The sequence below is a fragment of the Rosa chinensis genome, chromosome 5 (assembly GCF_002994745.2).
Source record: "Rosa chinensis cultivar Old Blush chromosome 5, RchiOBHm-V2, whole genome shotgun sequence".
Taxonomy (NCBI): domain Eukaryota; kingdom Viridiplantae; phylum Streptophyta; class Magnoliopsida; order Rosales; family Rosaceae; genus Rosa; species Rosa chinensis.
In genome coordinates this window covers 38223206-38237320 of record NC_037092.1, presented here as the reverse complement: position 1 = coordinate 38237320, position 14115 = coordinate 38223206, and the positions used below count along the sequence as shown (strand labels likewise).

The window sequence follows — 14115 nt, the reverse complement described above, 5'->3', positions numbered from 1 at the left end:
TTTCCAATAATACCCTTATTATTAATTAAACCTAGCAAAACTCACTCCCAACAAATCTCACCCCCCAAAACCCACACCCAGCAGTCTCCTCCCTGAATTCGTTGTGGTCTGCACCCTTCACCCACTCTGATCTCCATCCACGATACTCTTTTGCTCTAAAACCTCTTAGCAGCTAGTTCATTTTTCTAAAATTTCCCAAATATTTTCCCAAAAAGTTAGTTTCCTTCTGGTTAAAGAAAGACGGAGCATTGCGAAATTATCTTTAAGAGCTTGGAATGTGGCTTGAATTTTAAGTTCAGATCATATTTGTGTTGATAGCATTTAAGGCCTTAGGTGACAATCAAGGTTCTAAAAAACGCTAGGCGCTAGTCGGGCGGTGACCCAGGGACTAGCGCCTAGGGGCCTAGGCGGGAGCCTAGGCGGGGACTAGGCGGTTTTTTTTTTTTAATTTTTAAATTATTTTAATGACATATAATAATATAAATGATAATATTTAAAGTCTAAAAATTAATTATAAATATAAAAATAGTCAAAATATAGAATAAATTAGGGTTTATGACCGCCTAGGCTCCGCCTAGTCCCCGCCTAGCCCGCCTAGGCCAAAATCGGAGCTGTTCCTTGCCGCCTAGCGCCTAGGCGGCCGCCTAGGCCGATTTTTAGAACATTGGTGACAATAGCATGGGCAATGTTGTTGTGCCACCAATGATGTTGTGCCACCAATTTACATGCGTCAATCTAATGGTAAGAAATAAGAATGTTGGAAGATAATTGCAACTGTAAGCATCTTTCTTGCTAGCAAAATACAATATACATGGCACCCTCTGACTGATGTACTTGATGAGTTATCTGATATGGTTCACAAATCGGATGTTTCAACCGGCAGCACCCGAATCTAAAATTTTTCTTGATATAAGTTTTGCTGGGTTTATTAAAAAGGGTATTATTGGAAGCCTTGTTGGGTATACTCAGAACTTTTATAATTTTGCTGGGTGTATTTAGATATTTGCCAGGTACATTTAGAAAGATAAAAAAAAAAAAGGTCTCATGTTTGAGCTTGATTGTACAAGTCCCTTCCCTCGCTTTTAGACCTCAAGAGGAACCCATATTGCCTATAGAAAAGTGTTGATGCATGGGAAGTATGTCTCGAGGATTCAAATTCGGAACCTTGTAGTTATAGTGGTAAGAAGAGTAACGAGCATTAAATACTACAAGTCTACACCTACAGGCCCTCACAATTTTTTATATATTTTTTTTCCATACGGTTTTTCATTACTGTCACTATTAGATTGGATGTCCTTCAAGCAAGTTCACATGTTGGGGCATTTGGGTCGGTCACTGTTTACTCACTTTTTTAAGGTTGCTTTTACACTTTTTCCAGCCCAATGTTCAGAATGGTAGTCATGAACAATTGCTCATAGCTCTTCTTTCGATTGATCTCTACCCCTTGTTCGATCATGGTTAACAAATCTCCAAATGCACAACTGGACATCTTTCGGGGCATCATGTCCCCGAATTTGATGATTTTGCAGCTTTAGAGCCACATTGCCAACAAAAAATTTGGAAAGATGGAAAATATTAGGAGGTGTTAAAAGTATTGACTTACTCTGTAGAGAGTAAGAAACGTATAAAGAGAAATGAGGGGAAAATAGAGAAGTATGTTATTCAGTCTTAGAGGCCTCCCTTATATAAAGGTAGGGTTTACATGATAAGTGTTTAAACTATTAATATATTACATGTAGGTCCCTAACTAATAATGTGGACAGCCACATAAGAAATAATATTTACAACACTCCCCCTTGGATGTCCACCAATTGATGATGGCATTGGAAGAGCTTATTGTTGCCTCGTTAAAAACCTTGCCAGGTAACAAAAACCCAGTGGGATAAAAATAACCCTGGTCGAAGGACAAAAAGAGCACAACGCTCATATGTCCTAGGTAGCATGTTTCTTGATGCTCCCCCTGATTGCAATCTCCCCCTGATCTTTGCATGCGTCGCTTGATAGCTTCGAGAGTCGTCTCAATCCGATCCCTTCCACTAACTTCTGGAAAGTACACTTAGGTAGAGATTTGGTGAATAAATCAGCCAAGTTTTCATCAGATCGAATTTGCTTCACTGCAATTTCTTGATTCTTTTGAAGCTCATGAGTGTGAAAGAACTTTGGCGCGATATGCTTAGTCTTGTCACCTTTGATGAATCCTTCTTTAATCTGAGCAATACAAGCAGTATTGTCTTCATACATGACTGTTGGTTTGTCAGTTACTGAAGGTAAATCCTTCGAATGTGGCGAATCATGGATCTTAACCAAAAACATTCTCGGCCAGCCTCATATAAAGCAATTATTTCTGAATGATTAGAGGAAGCTGCCACGAGTGTTTGCTTAGATGATCGCCATGAAATTGCTGTGTCTCCACAAGTAAAAACATATCCTGTTTGAGAGCGACCTCTATGCGGATCAGAGAGATATCCTGCATCAGCATATCCAACAATCGTGGGATTATCAACAGATTTATTTGTGTAGAATAAACCCATATCTGTTGTACCACGAAGGTAGTGTAAAATGTCTTTTACGCCTTTCCAATGGCGTGATGTTGGAGCAGAGCTATATCTTGCCAATACACTAACTGCAAATGTAATGTCTGGTCTTGTACATTGTGCAGATAAAGTAGGGCACCAATAGCACTAAGATATGGTACTTCTGGACCAAGGATAATTTCGTCATCTTGTCTTGGACGAAATGGATCTTTCATAGTGTCAAGACTCCGAACAACCATTGGGGTACTCAGTGGGTGAGCCTTTTCCATACCAAATCTCTTCATAATTTTTTTTGTATAAGCAGATTGATGGACAAGAATCCCACTATCCAAATGCTCAATTTGCAGCCCAAGGCAATACCTTGTTTTTCCAAGGTCTTTCATTTCAAATTCTTTCTTTAAATATTCTGCAGTTTTGTCAAGTTCTGAAGAACTTCCAATCAGATTCATGTCATCGACATAAACTACGACTATTGCAAAACCAGAATTTGATTTCTTAATGAACACGCAAGGACATATAGGATCATTGACATATCCTTCCTTAAGTAGATACTCACTGAGGTGGTTGTACCACATTCGTCCAGATTGCTTCAATCCATATAAGGATCGTCTCAGTTTGATTGAGTACATACCGCATGGTTTTGTAGTTGCTTCAGGCAACCTAAGTCCTTCTGGGACTTTCATGTAGATATCAGTATCTAACTCACAGTATAGGTATGCAGTAACAACATCCATGAGTTGCATATCAAGTTTTTCCGAAACTACTAAACTTATTAGATAGCGGAATGTGATAGCATCCATTATGGGAGAATATGTTTCCTCATAATCTATCTCAGGCTTTTGTGAAAAACCTTGCGCAACAAGTCGCGCCTTATATCTTGCAATCTCATTTTTCTCATTACGCTTTCTCACAAATACCCATTTATATCCAACCGGTTTGACATTGGGTGGTGTTTGGACAACAGGTCCGAAAACACTGCGTTTTTCTAGAGAATTTAATTCAGTTTGGATTGCATCTTTCCATTTGAGCCAGTCATGTCTCTGTCTACATTCATTAACAGAGTGAGGTTCAGTGTCATCGCCTTTTATTATTTCAGTAGCTACTGCGAATGAGAATATATTGTCTATGATCATATCTCTACGATCCCACAACTCATTGGTGTACACGTAGTTTACGGAAATTTCCTTATTTTCAAGTACCTGAGCCTCTTCATGGGTTGGTGTCTCACCGATGTCATTTTCCTCTTCTGTAGTCACAGAATCATGAATTGTGGATCGGACATTAATGTCTTGCCCAATATTCTCTTCAGGGGCGATTTCATTAGGATTCAGATGTGCCTTTGTTTTCCTCTTTCTAGGAACTGAATCTTTTGAACCTACAGGTCTGCCGCACTTCAGGCGTGCAGCAGATGGCTCATTGGCCGCCACATTATTTTGTCCAATTTGGACATTAATTCTTGCCGATGCATTTATTGCTGGGATATGTGATCTTGTCACTTTTGCTGTGTCAGTGAATGCATCAGGCATTGTGTTAGCAATATTTTGAAGGTGCAGAATCCTTCGTACTTCAATTTCACTTTCTTTAGTACGAGGGTCAAGATGAGATATAGTGGGTACAGTCCACATTAATTCACGATGTTCATTTGGAACAGTCTTATCTCCCCCTAACGGCGGGAGTATTGTCTCATCAAAATGGCAATCTGCAAACCGTGCGGTGAAGGTATCACCCGTCATGGGTTCTAAATACCGAATAATGGATGGTGAATCAAAACCAATGTAGATTCCCAATCGATGTTGAGGGCCCATTTTTGTTCGTTGTGGCGGTGCAATAGGCACATAAACAGCACAACCAAATGTTCGAAGATGGGAGATGTTGGGCTGGCTCCCAGAAACAAGTTGTAATGGGGAATATTGATGGTTGGCTATGGGCCTCAACCGAATTAAAGCTGCTGCATGCAAAATTGCATGTCCCCATGCAGAAATTGGCATCTTTGTTTTCATTAGCAAAGTGCGAGCTATTATTTGAAGTCTCTTAATAAGAGCTTCTGCCAAATAATTTTGTGTATGAACATGAGGAATTGAATGTTCAATTTCAATTCCCATAGACATGCAATAATCATCAAACGTTTGAGATGCAAATTCACTAGCATTGTCTAAACGAATGGACTTGATAGAGTAGTCCGGGAATTGAGCTCGTAATTTAATTATCTGAGCAAGTAGTTTGGCAAATGCCACATTACGGGTAGACAAGAGGCAAACATGTGACCATCTTGTAGAGGCATCAACTAGGACCATAAAATATCGAAATGGTCCACAAGATGGGTCAATAGGTCCACAAATGTCCCCTTGAATTCTTTGTAGAAAAGATGGGGATTCGATATCTATCTTTGCATAAGATGGTTTAACCACCAATTTCCCTTGTGAGCAGGCTTTGCAAGGGTTGCTTGGCAAAACAATATGTTTAGTCATCAATGGATGTCCATTGGAATTTGTAATGATCCTACGCATCATGGTGGATCCAGGGTGACCCAAACGGTCATGCCAAAGCATAAATGCATGTTGATTTTTGAACTGCTGGTTCACAACATGGTATGCCTCAATTGGTTGAATAGTTGTGTAATACAACCCAAATGATAGGGAAACCAATTTTTCCAATATATGCTTTTGGCAGTTTTTATTGGATGTAATGCAAAGATATTCCACATGATTATCATTCGTGGTCTCAATGTGGTATCCATTTAAACGGATATCTCTAAAACTGAGGAGATTTCTTCTGGATCTCAAAGAATATAAAGCCTCTTGAATGGACAATTGAGTTCCATTGGGTAGCCTAATGTGGGCTCTTCCGGAGCCTTCAATCAGGTCTGTAGGACCTGAGATAGTAGTCACATTGGCTTTAGAAGTCGTTAAAGTGGAGAAATAAATCCGATCGCGAAGGATCGTATGTGTAGTGGCACTGTCAGCAAGACATATTTCTTCTCCATCCTTCATAAGTTGAGAGCATCCAAAATCCATGTTCATGCCTTCATAAAAAAATAATAATAATAATAATAATAATTAATTAATTAGTTTGACTAAGGCAGTAAAACATGATATTATAGATCATTTATAGATAAAAACAATTTAGTCATTCATTTGGGTACGAGAGAAAAAAAAATATATACATATACCCATCATAATTCCTTGACGTCAAAAAAAATAGATGCATCATAGACCACATGCAATTTAATTAATGAGCTCCAGAAAAAAATAGGGAGGCCCCTTATGCAATTTAATTAATGCATCATAGACCACATGCGTCATAGACCACATGAAAAACATATGCAATTTAATTAGATGCATCATAAACCACATGATAGAGCAAAAAATATCCAGAAAAAAACTTCTTTTTATTGCCTTGCAAAATAGCTAGGAACAAACCAAACTTAAAAAAAAATCAGAGGCCTAAACAAAAGGTGGCTAATGTAGGAAGAAAATAAAAAAAAATGCCTAAACATAGGTTGACAACTAGTAGTCGTCAAGAATTCCACCACTGGTCATATAATCAAAATTGCTTCCATTGTTCGCAAAAAAATCTGAGACATCGAGCGGAGTAATGTCTATAGGCTCAGATGAATCCCAAGGGTCAGAGTGGTCAATGTAGTTTGTCTCCACATGTTTCTTTTTCAAGGAAGCTTTGTAGAGGGCCACCAAATGGTCTTGTGCACGACAGGTGCGAGCCCAATGGCCTTTACCACCACATCTAAGACAAACACTGTCTTCATTTTTATGAGGTTTGATCATCTGACCATTTCCTTTAGTAATCTTGGCATTGTTCCTTGGGCCCAACTGCTGGTTGTAGCCCCCACGAGCTTGGCCATTTTGTCAACCCTGACCACGTCTATGACCACGGTTACGGGCTTTGCCATACCTTCCACCACGTCTATTGCCATAACCACTAGTAAAAGTAGCATTCGCTTCAGGGAATGGTTGTGATCCTGTAGGGCGAGACTGATGGTTCTTCATTAAGAGCTCATTGTTTTGCTCAGCCACCAGAAGACAAGAGATGAGATCAGAATATTTGGTGAATCCTCTTTCTCTGTATTGCTGCTGTAAGACCATATTGGAGGCATGAAAAGTGGAGAAGGTCTTTTCAAGCATCATGGCCTGAGTTACAGTTTCTCCACAAAGATTCATTTGGGAGGTGATCCTGAACATGGCAGAATTATAATCTATCACAGAACTGTAATCTTGAAGGCGCAGATGCGTCCATTCATAACGTGCTCTAGGGAGCACAATAGTCTTTTGGTGAGCGAACCTATCTGCCAAACCTGTCCATAGCTCAAGTGGGTCTTTGACAGTTAAGTACTCGTCCTTCAATCCCTGATGGAGATGGTGGCGCAGAAAAATCATAGCCTTAGCTTTATTCTGCGGGGACGCTGAGTTTCCTTCCTTGATTGTAGGCCCAAGGTTTTGGGCTTCGAGATGAATCTCTGCATCAAGGGCCCAAGACAAGTAGTTCTTGCCAGAGATGTCAAGGGCGACAAAATCCAATTTTGCCAAATTCGTCATCTTCCTGCCACAATGAAGATGAGGTATGTTAGGATCCATGTATAGTGTTAGAACTACAGGTTCTTAACAAATAAGTAATCAATATCGAAACTTCAGGTTCGAAAAAAAATGAACATTGGATCGCAATTATATACACGAAGCTTCAGGTTCGTGGTCTCATGATTAGATAATCATATGAAACCATATATATATATATATTAAAGTGCGATTAGAGAATCATAGCTAGTAAACTATATATATATATATATATATATATATATATATATATATATATATATACATACTTGCCAATAGTTTGCAACCAACTAGAGTACGATAAAGGAACATGTTTGTGAAGCAGGATATATTAAACTATATATATATGCTTGCCAATAGTTTGCAACCAACTAGAGTACGATAAAGGAACGTGTTTGTGAAGCAGGATATATTAAACTATATATATATATATATATATATATATATATAGAATTGCAGAAGCACAAAAAAAAAATAAAAAATAAAACATTCCATAAACCCTACTGAAGCAACTGCAATAAGGCGCCACCCACATTTTGTTTAACATGTTGCCGTATATCAAAAAATAAGTCAAAAAATAAACAAAACATTGATATGATGCCGTATATCTCCATAAACCCTAATATGCATAATTGATATAGATTATAAATAAACTCATAGATCATGAGTTATAGTTAAGAGCAACAACGTTGCACTATAAACTCGTAGATCATCATAGAGTTTTAAGAAAAATAGCAGAGCGTGCTGATAACGTGTTAAAAAGTATTGACTTACTCTGTAGAGAGTAAGAATATACGAGGGGAAAATAGAGAAGTATGTTATTCAGTCTTAGAGGCCTCCCTTATATAGAGGTAGGGTTTACATGATAAGTGTTTAAACTATTGATATATTACATGTAGGTCCCTAACTAATAACGTGGACAGCCACATAAGAAATAATATTTACAACAGGAGGAAGAGTTTTTGCAACTTTGAAAGAAAATTTTACATATATTCCTTTTTTAGTATCTAACTGTTGCAAATGACATTTAGAATGGACTGTCCATTTCAAATTTTATTAGATCCAATGGCTAAGGTTTATTGATCGTTGCAATTTCAATTTTAAAGAGGCCTAATGTGTGGGCTGGTGGCTGCCAATTTTCACCGGTGGACCTTGGATTTCTCACTTTTTGAGGCTAAACTCTCGTGGCGTCTGGGCTAAACAGCTCCAGTGGATTTGTGTTTGCTGTGAGGGTGGCTGGCGATCTAGCGCTGGCGGTTCAGGGTTGCTTCTGATCAGCTACAAACTTTCAAGTTGGCGGGGTTTCGATCGGCAACGAATGGTCAGGGAGAACATCTAGGTGTGCCAGCTGCAAAGGAGGTTGGAGTGAGGTTTGGGTTTAGGTTGGGCCTTGTTTCCAGCCCAATTTTGTCTTTGGGCCTGTTCTTAGATTCTAGCTTGGATATGGGCCTAACACTGACCAAGCTTGGTTGTTGCTCATTTTTGTTGTTTTTGTGTTTCTTGGTTTTCTATTTTGTTGTTATTTTAGTTATTTAAATAAGTCAGGCCCTTATTCAAAAAAAAAAAAAAAAAAACAAAGTCAGGCCACGAATTTCGTGGTTCTTTTGCCCTTCAATCCAAAATTATATGATGACAGATGACATTTAAATTTATCACGTGTATTTACTATTAGGAGGTGCAATCAACTCGAGCACAACAACCTTACTTGCCCTTCCACCATTGGTGGGTACTTTATTGGTTTTGAGTCATCACGGTTGCCATGTTTGCTGCTACTGCTTGAGGTATATAGGAGATTGCATAGCTCAGTTATTGTTCTCTTGGACTCGGAAAATTCTGTTCAAAATCATTGGTTTGACGTTATATTATATAAGTAGGCTCACTAGTGACTCCTATTTGATATGGCTCACGCTACTTATGACAATTCTTTCAGTAGTAGTAATGAATCTATTTGATTAAAAAAAAAAAAAAAAAGGTTTGACATATCTAATACTTGTCCATGGGTTCAATTATGCATTATGATTTTAGCAAAAGAACTATTCAATAAGATGATTTGGTTTCCTAATGTTCTTCTGATGGTGGTCGATTCTCTAAGATTTTATATACCTAACAACACGTTGCTATAAAAAACTTGTAACCGATTTTTATATACTGTCTAGGATCCATAACCCTTCTGCAGACGGCACAAAATTGACCAAAAAGAACTTCCCTGGAAGTACATAGCCTCATACGTACTCCATCCTTGTATATGCATTTCTCATTTTTCAAAAGAAAGAAAAACTATGTCCCGACAAATATAGCTAATATTTACCGACATAATATATTGATGCAGGAATTGAATAGAGAATTTGAAATGCCATTATAAGTTGTTAATTTCCTGTTAACATGAAAATGGACTTGCAACGACTTCCAAGAAGCTACAAAAGCATCAGAGGCTGTATTAGGTGCTTGCATTACATAACAATATCTTTGACTTGGTAGGATACACTGCATTAATTTAGTTCCAAGTTTTATAGTAATGACTAACTTGGAAGACTAGGTTTTCACATGCTTAAATTAATTAGTCGCTGAGATGTCAGATTAAGTTGATAAAAGAATTGGGGGAAGAACAACTAGGCCAGTACTGGTTTGTGGTTGTGAATATGAATGGAGAGAAGAAAATGAAAAATGGAATCAATACCTTGTTAAGTGGTATGTTTGAGAAGGATGATTTGTACCCAATAGGGGCCAATATGTTTCTCTTTGTTTTTGGTCTTATTTGCTAATCTTTATTTTAGGGAATGGCTTGTCATAATCAGAAAGCAAACTGCACTTGCATGGGGTTGTTGCACTTTGTGCAGTCCAGATCAAACAATTGGTGCTAATCTCTCTCCATTTGTTGTAAAAATGGCAAATCAAGTGGAATTGCAAAACCTAAGAGGTTCAAGTCCTTATTTGGCTAAATAGAGTTGAGAATTAAGTCTATGTTAGCAACTACTACTATGCCTTTAGGAAGATATGTTGACACACACAAATGTCTTGTGCATTGATTCTAATATATTCATGAATGCGTGTACTTGAATGTGTCAATGTGTGGTTTGGGGTTAGGAATCAAAAGAGGGTTGCATGTGGGCTCTAGCATGGTTATAGTTTAGTTTCAATTATAAATTTGTTTGATTCCCATTTGACGTTCATCTTTACAATAAAACATCAACCAAATTGCGACCTTCTCATGCAATTACAATAGCATAAGCAAACGAACTAACTGTTTCAAACTTTCAATGAAGATGGAAATGATCTCTACAGTACTATCGAGGGTTCAGATCATTGGATGTCATTAGAACAATGCGAAACTCTTTTGAATCCTAAAATTTCAACCTACACTAGGAAAGCTCAATAAATTCCAAGGCTTTGTGCCCCTTGATGAACTTTGAACGCTGTTTAATTAGCACTCTAAAAAACATGGCCTTTCCCAGCAATTCTGTTGAAAAACTAATATATATCATTCTTGGATTACCTCCTAATATCCTACCAGTAGCCGTAGAGAGATTTGCTTTCCTTGTTAAAAATATAGAAAATCTCTTTTGATGTGAATGTGATTACAAGTTCACAACCCCAACGGGGAAAGGACAAAACTCGCTGAGATCAGCAGAACTTTGATCTACTTAAACAAATAGGGAAGCCATGTTTCTGTATTTTATATAATTCATACAAATGGGGAAGCCATGTTTCAGTATTTTATACAAGTTTTCTTATTTTTTAATGGTATTTTCATTCCTTGATACCAACCTAGGCCTTTATCTTTGTATAGTATAATTTACAGAACAGTTGGCTATGTATTCTGTTTTTAATACCCAATTGCAAATTGCAACATGCATATGACCTAATAGTATTATTACGCGCCTTCCAATTATTAAACAAGAATAAATTCATGGTAGACCATATGTAATACAAATTACAAATTACAAAGTGAGATTCAATCCATGACCTGTCCAAGTTGGCCTTGTTCCAATATGTTTCCTTCATTGGCTTAATTCCTTGAAGTTTCAAACCCAAGTGGTCTATATCCAAAAATGCTCAGCGGCTTTAGTATGTCATTTGAAATATTCCGATTTGGGATTTTCTACACATTTCATAGATGGTAATGCGTGTCAATTGTTAAAAGATGTTTCTATCCCTAAATCCTTCATGGTCCACTAGGTTTGTTCACTTTGTTTCTCTTAAGAATACATCTTCTTCTTCTTCGTTATTCACACGTTGGTGGCCGATTTAGATATTATAATTCTAACATAGAGAAAACAGAAAAGAAAACGTACATGTTTTCTAAAAAAAAAAAAAAAAAATTGGACTATATGTTTGGATGCGGAATCTAAGACTGCTATATGAAATCGATCTTAAAATGATGGATTTCAACGTTGCAAAAGTGGTTCAATAGACCAATAGCAAGTTTGGTTGATGGAATATAAGATTAAAGAGGAAATGTACGTTATAGCAGAAATAGTTGAAGTCAAATCATGTGACAATGTTGAGCTCGTTTGAACAACTTATGTTGAGGGTTGGGTTTTTCTGCAGCAAGATGAAAGCTTCAGTCAAATTCCAGGAGGACCAGAAGCCATTCCTGAAGGCCAAAGTTTAGTTATCATTGTTGATGGTTGTGCTTGAATCTGCTGAAAATTAAAATATAGTTCCTTTACCAAATCGGTATTGCTATTTGGTGCATCTATAATTAAGATTTTTGTTGTTGTTGCTTGATATCATGCTGTGTGTACATTGCTGCACAATAAGGTAGGGTGGTGATAGCAATGAATTTTGGATCAAAATTGTGAGATTTATAGCTTTTGGTTAGTTATTCATAGCTTGTGCTTGTGGCCTTCATTTAGTTTGATAAAGCAGTTTCATTTATTTTATTTTTTATTTTAAAAAAAAAGATATTTAAATAGGTGGTAAATCACAACGCAAATGATTATTGAAAAACACATTTAAAAATTGTTGTTTAGCGACTTATCACGAGTTTACTTAAGTAGTAGTTTCAACTTAATGATACCCTAAAACCCACGGGTTAAAAAAAAACAAATCCAACTCGAACTAGAAAAACCTAAAATGCTGAAAAATAGTAAATTGCAGTTTTGAGGCCTGAAACGATACCGAAAGCCCATAAAAGCCTACATGTCGTGGCAAAGCGACAAGTTTTATTCCTGGCGTCGTTCCTTTCTCGGATAGGTATAGCAATTACGATTCAGACACCGAGCACAAATTTACAGCAAATCTATTTTTCTTTTTTCACAATCAAGCTGTTATTCGATTCTTGTCGCCATCCGTTCTACATCATTCTATGTTCCCAACAAATAGTTAGGCTTTATATTTGGGAATTTCGCTTTCAGATCCTTCAAGCTGAAAAGCTAGTCTGGTTTGAGTGATAAAGAACTACATTTTCATTCCCTAACCCACTATAAGTTTTCCTTATATTAGGTATACATTGACGGATGCATTTTGAAAATGCACGAGTTTATAAATAATATAGTCTAGAATCGATACATGCAAAGTCTTCTGAGCAACTGAATGAAGAATAAAGATGTTGATAATTGAACTTTAGTGATGCTTAAAATATATATTAGAATGATTACAGATCGACTCTATACATATATGTATGAAATTTGGGGTGTCACTAACTTTTCAAAAGTAGATGCTCAAGATAAAAAGTCATATGAGATTGGTAAAATGCAACTAATACCTGCCTAACTGATGTGGTTGTCATGATTTCCTTTCTAAGATTGTGATTACAAGTTCATGATTCAAGACTTGCTAGATAGGAACCATTCTTCGTGTAAAAGCGTGGAAGCCATGTCTTCAACTCTACTAAAGTAGTTAGAAAAGTCCAGAACATAAGATGCTTTTACTTTTTGAATTTTTTTTGGTCAAGGATGATTTTGGTTTCAACCTAGAAATTTTCAAGACTTTTTCCTTTTCAATTTAACAATAAATAGAGAATAGAAATGGTAAGAATGAGTGAATCATCATGCAGTGTGTGTTCGAAATCGTACCGTATATGTTTAAAAGAACGTTGTTGTCATCACTTTTTTATTTTTTTATTTTTTATTTTATTTTTATTTTTTTAAAAGAAAAAATTCTTAGCCCACCCAATCCGTACATATGTCAGTGAGAATCAAACTCATGACCTTTACAATATTGGAATAATAACTTACGTCACTTAAGCCTCTCAACAAGTGAGGAGTTTTCCCCCAAAGAACCGGAGTGTTTGTGTCACACCAATAACAACTCAGCATGATAAATAATACAACTCACTCCAGCACAAGATATAATGGAAAAATTGAGAAAACCACCACATATCAATCACCAACATATTCTGCAAGAAGACAAATATTCTCCATTGAAGAATATAAAGGGGAAATTTAGTTTTGTTTGTCCTTGTTACGATCATGTAACAAACTTAAAAAGGCTACAAATAAGTTTATTGTAGGAAAATGAACGTCAATAAATTACGGTACGAAATAGTATCCTGACATTCCTGTAATTTTCATGGGGACTTTCAGTCTCCTTCACATTCAAGAGATGTACCTGAGCTATAATGAAGAACATGCTCTAGGATAATAGCATATATATAGGGTCCATCCATAGCTTACAAGTAGGTATGCATCATAGCTGTACTTAATACAAGTCATTAATTCCTAATGCCTATTGAATTTTTATAAGTGTGGATTTGAATGAGGGTTTCATATTTGAGGAAATTTAGTGCGATTATTACTACTTTATTATTTTCTTTCTTAATTCATTCTATAAATATTTGAATTATTGAAAAATTATATTATTAAGTGAAAAATGACTAATAAGTATACTTATTTTCTAAAATCTAAATCTGTAAGAAAAACTAAATACATAACTAATTAATTAATACAAAAGCTACTTAGTTACTCATTGGATAAAAATGATCTTTATCTTCTCCACCCAGATATGAATATATTACTATTTTTTTTGTCTTTTTTATCCCCCCCACCCCCGAAATTTGTAGTTCATTATTCAAT

At 36.5% G+C, this 14115-nt stretch overlaps 1 protein-coding gene across 1 annotated transcript; it reads right to left on the bottom strand.

Annotated features, from left to right (window-relative positions):
- Window positions 1-6397: 6397 nt before the first annotated feature.
- LOC112203778 lies at window positions 6398-7084 on the bottom strand. Its single transcript, XM_024344699.1, has one exon. The coding sequence runs from the start codon at window positions 7082-7084 to the stop codon at window positions 6398-6400; it is 687 nt and encodes a 228-aa protein (XP_024200467.1).
- Window positions 7085-14115: the final 7031 nt, after the last annotated feature.

Coding starts and splice junctions, on each gene's coding strand:
- LOC112203778 (XM_024344699.1), bottom strand. CDS start 7,084: ATGACGAATTTGGCAAAATTGGATTTTGTCGCCCTTGACATCTCTGGC.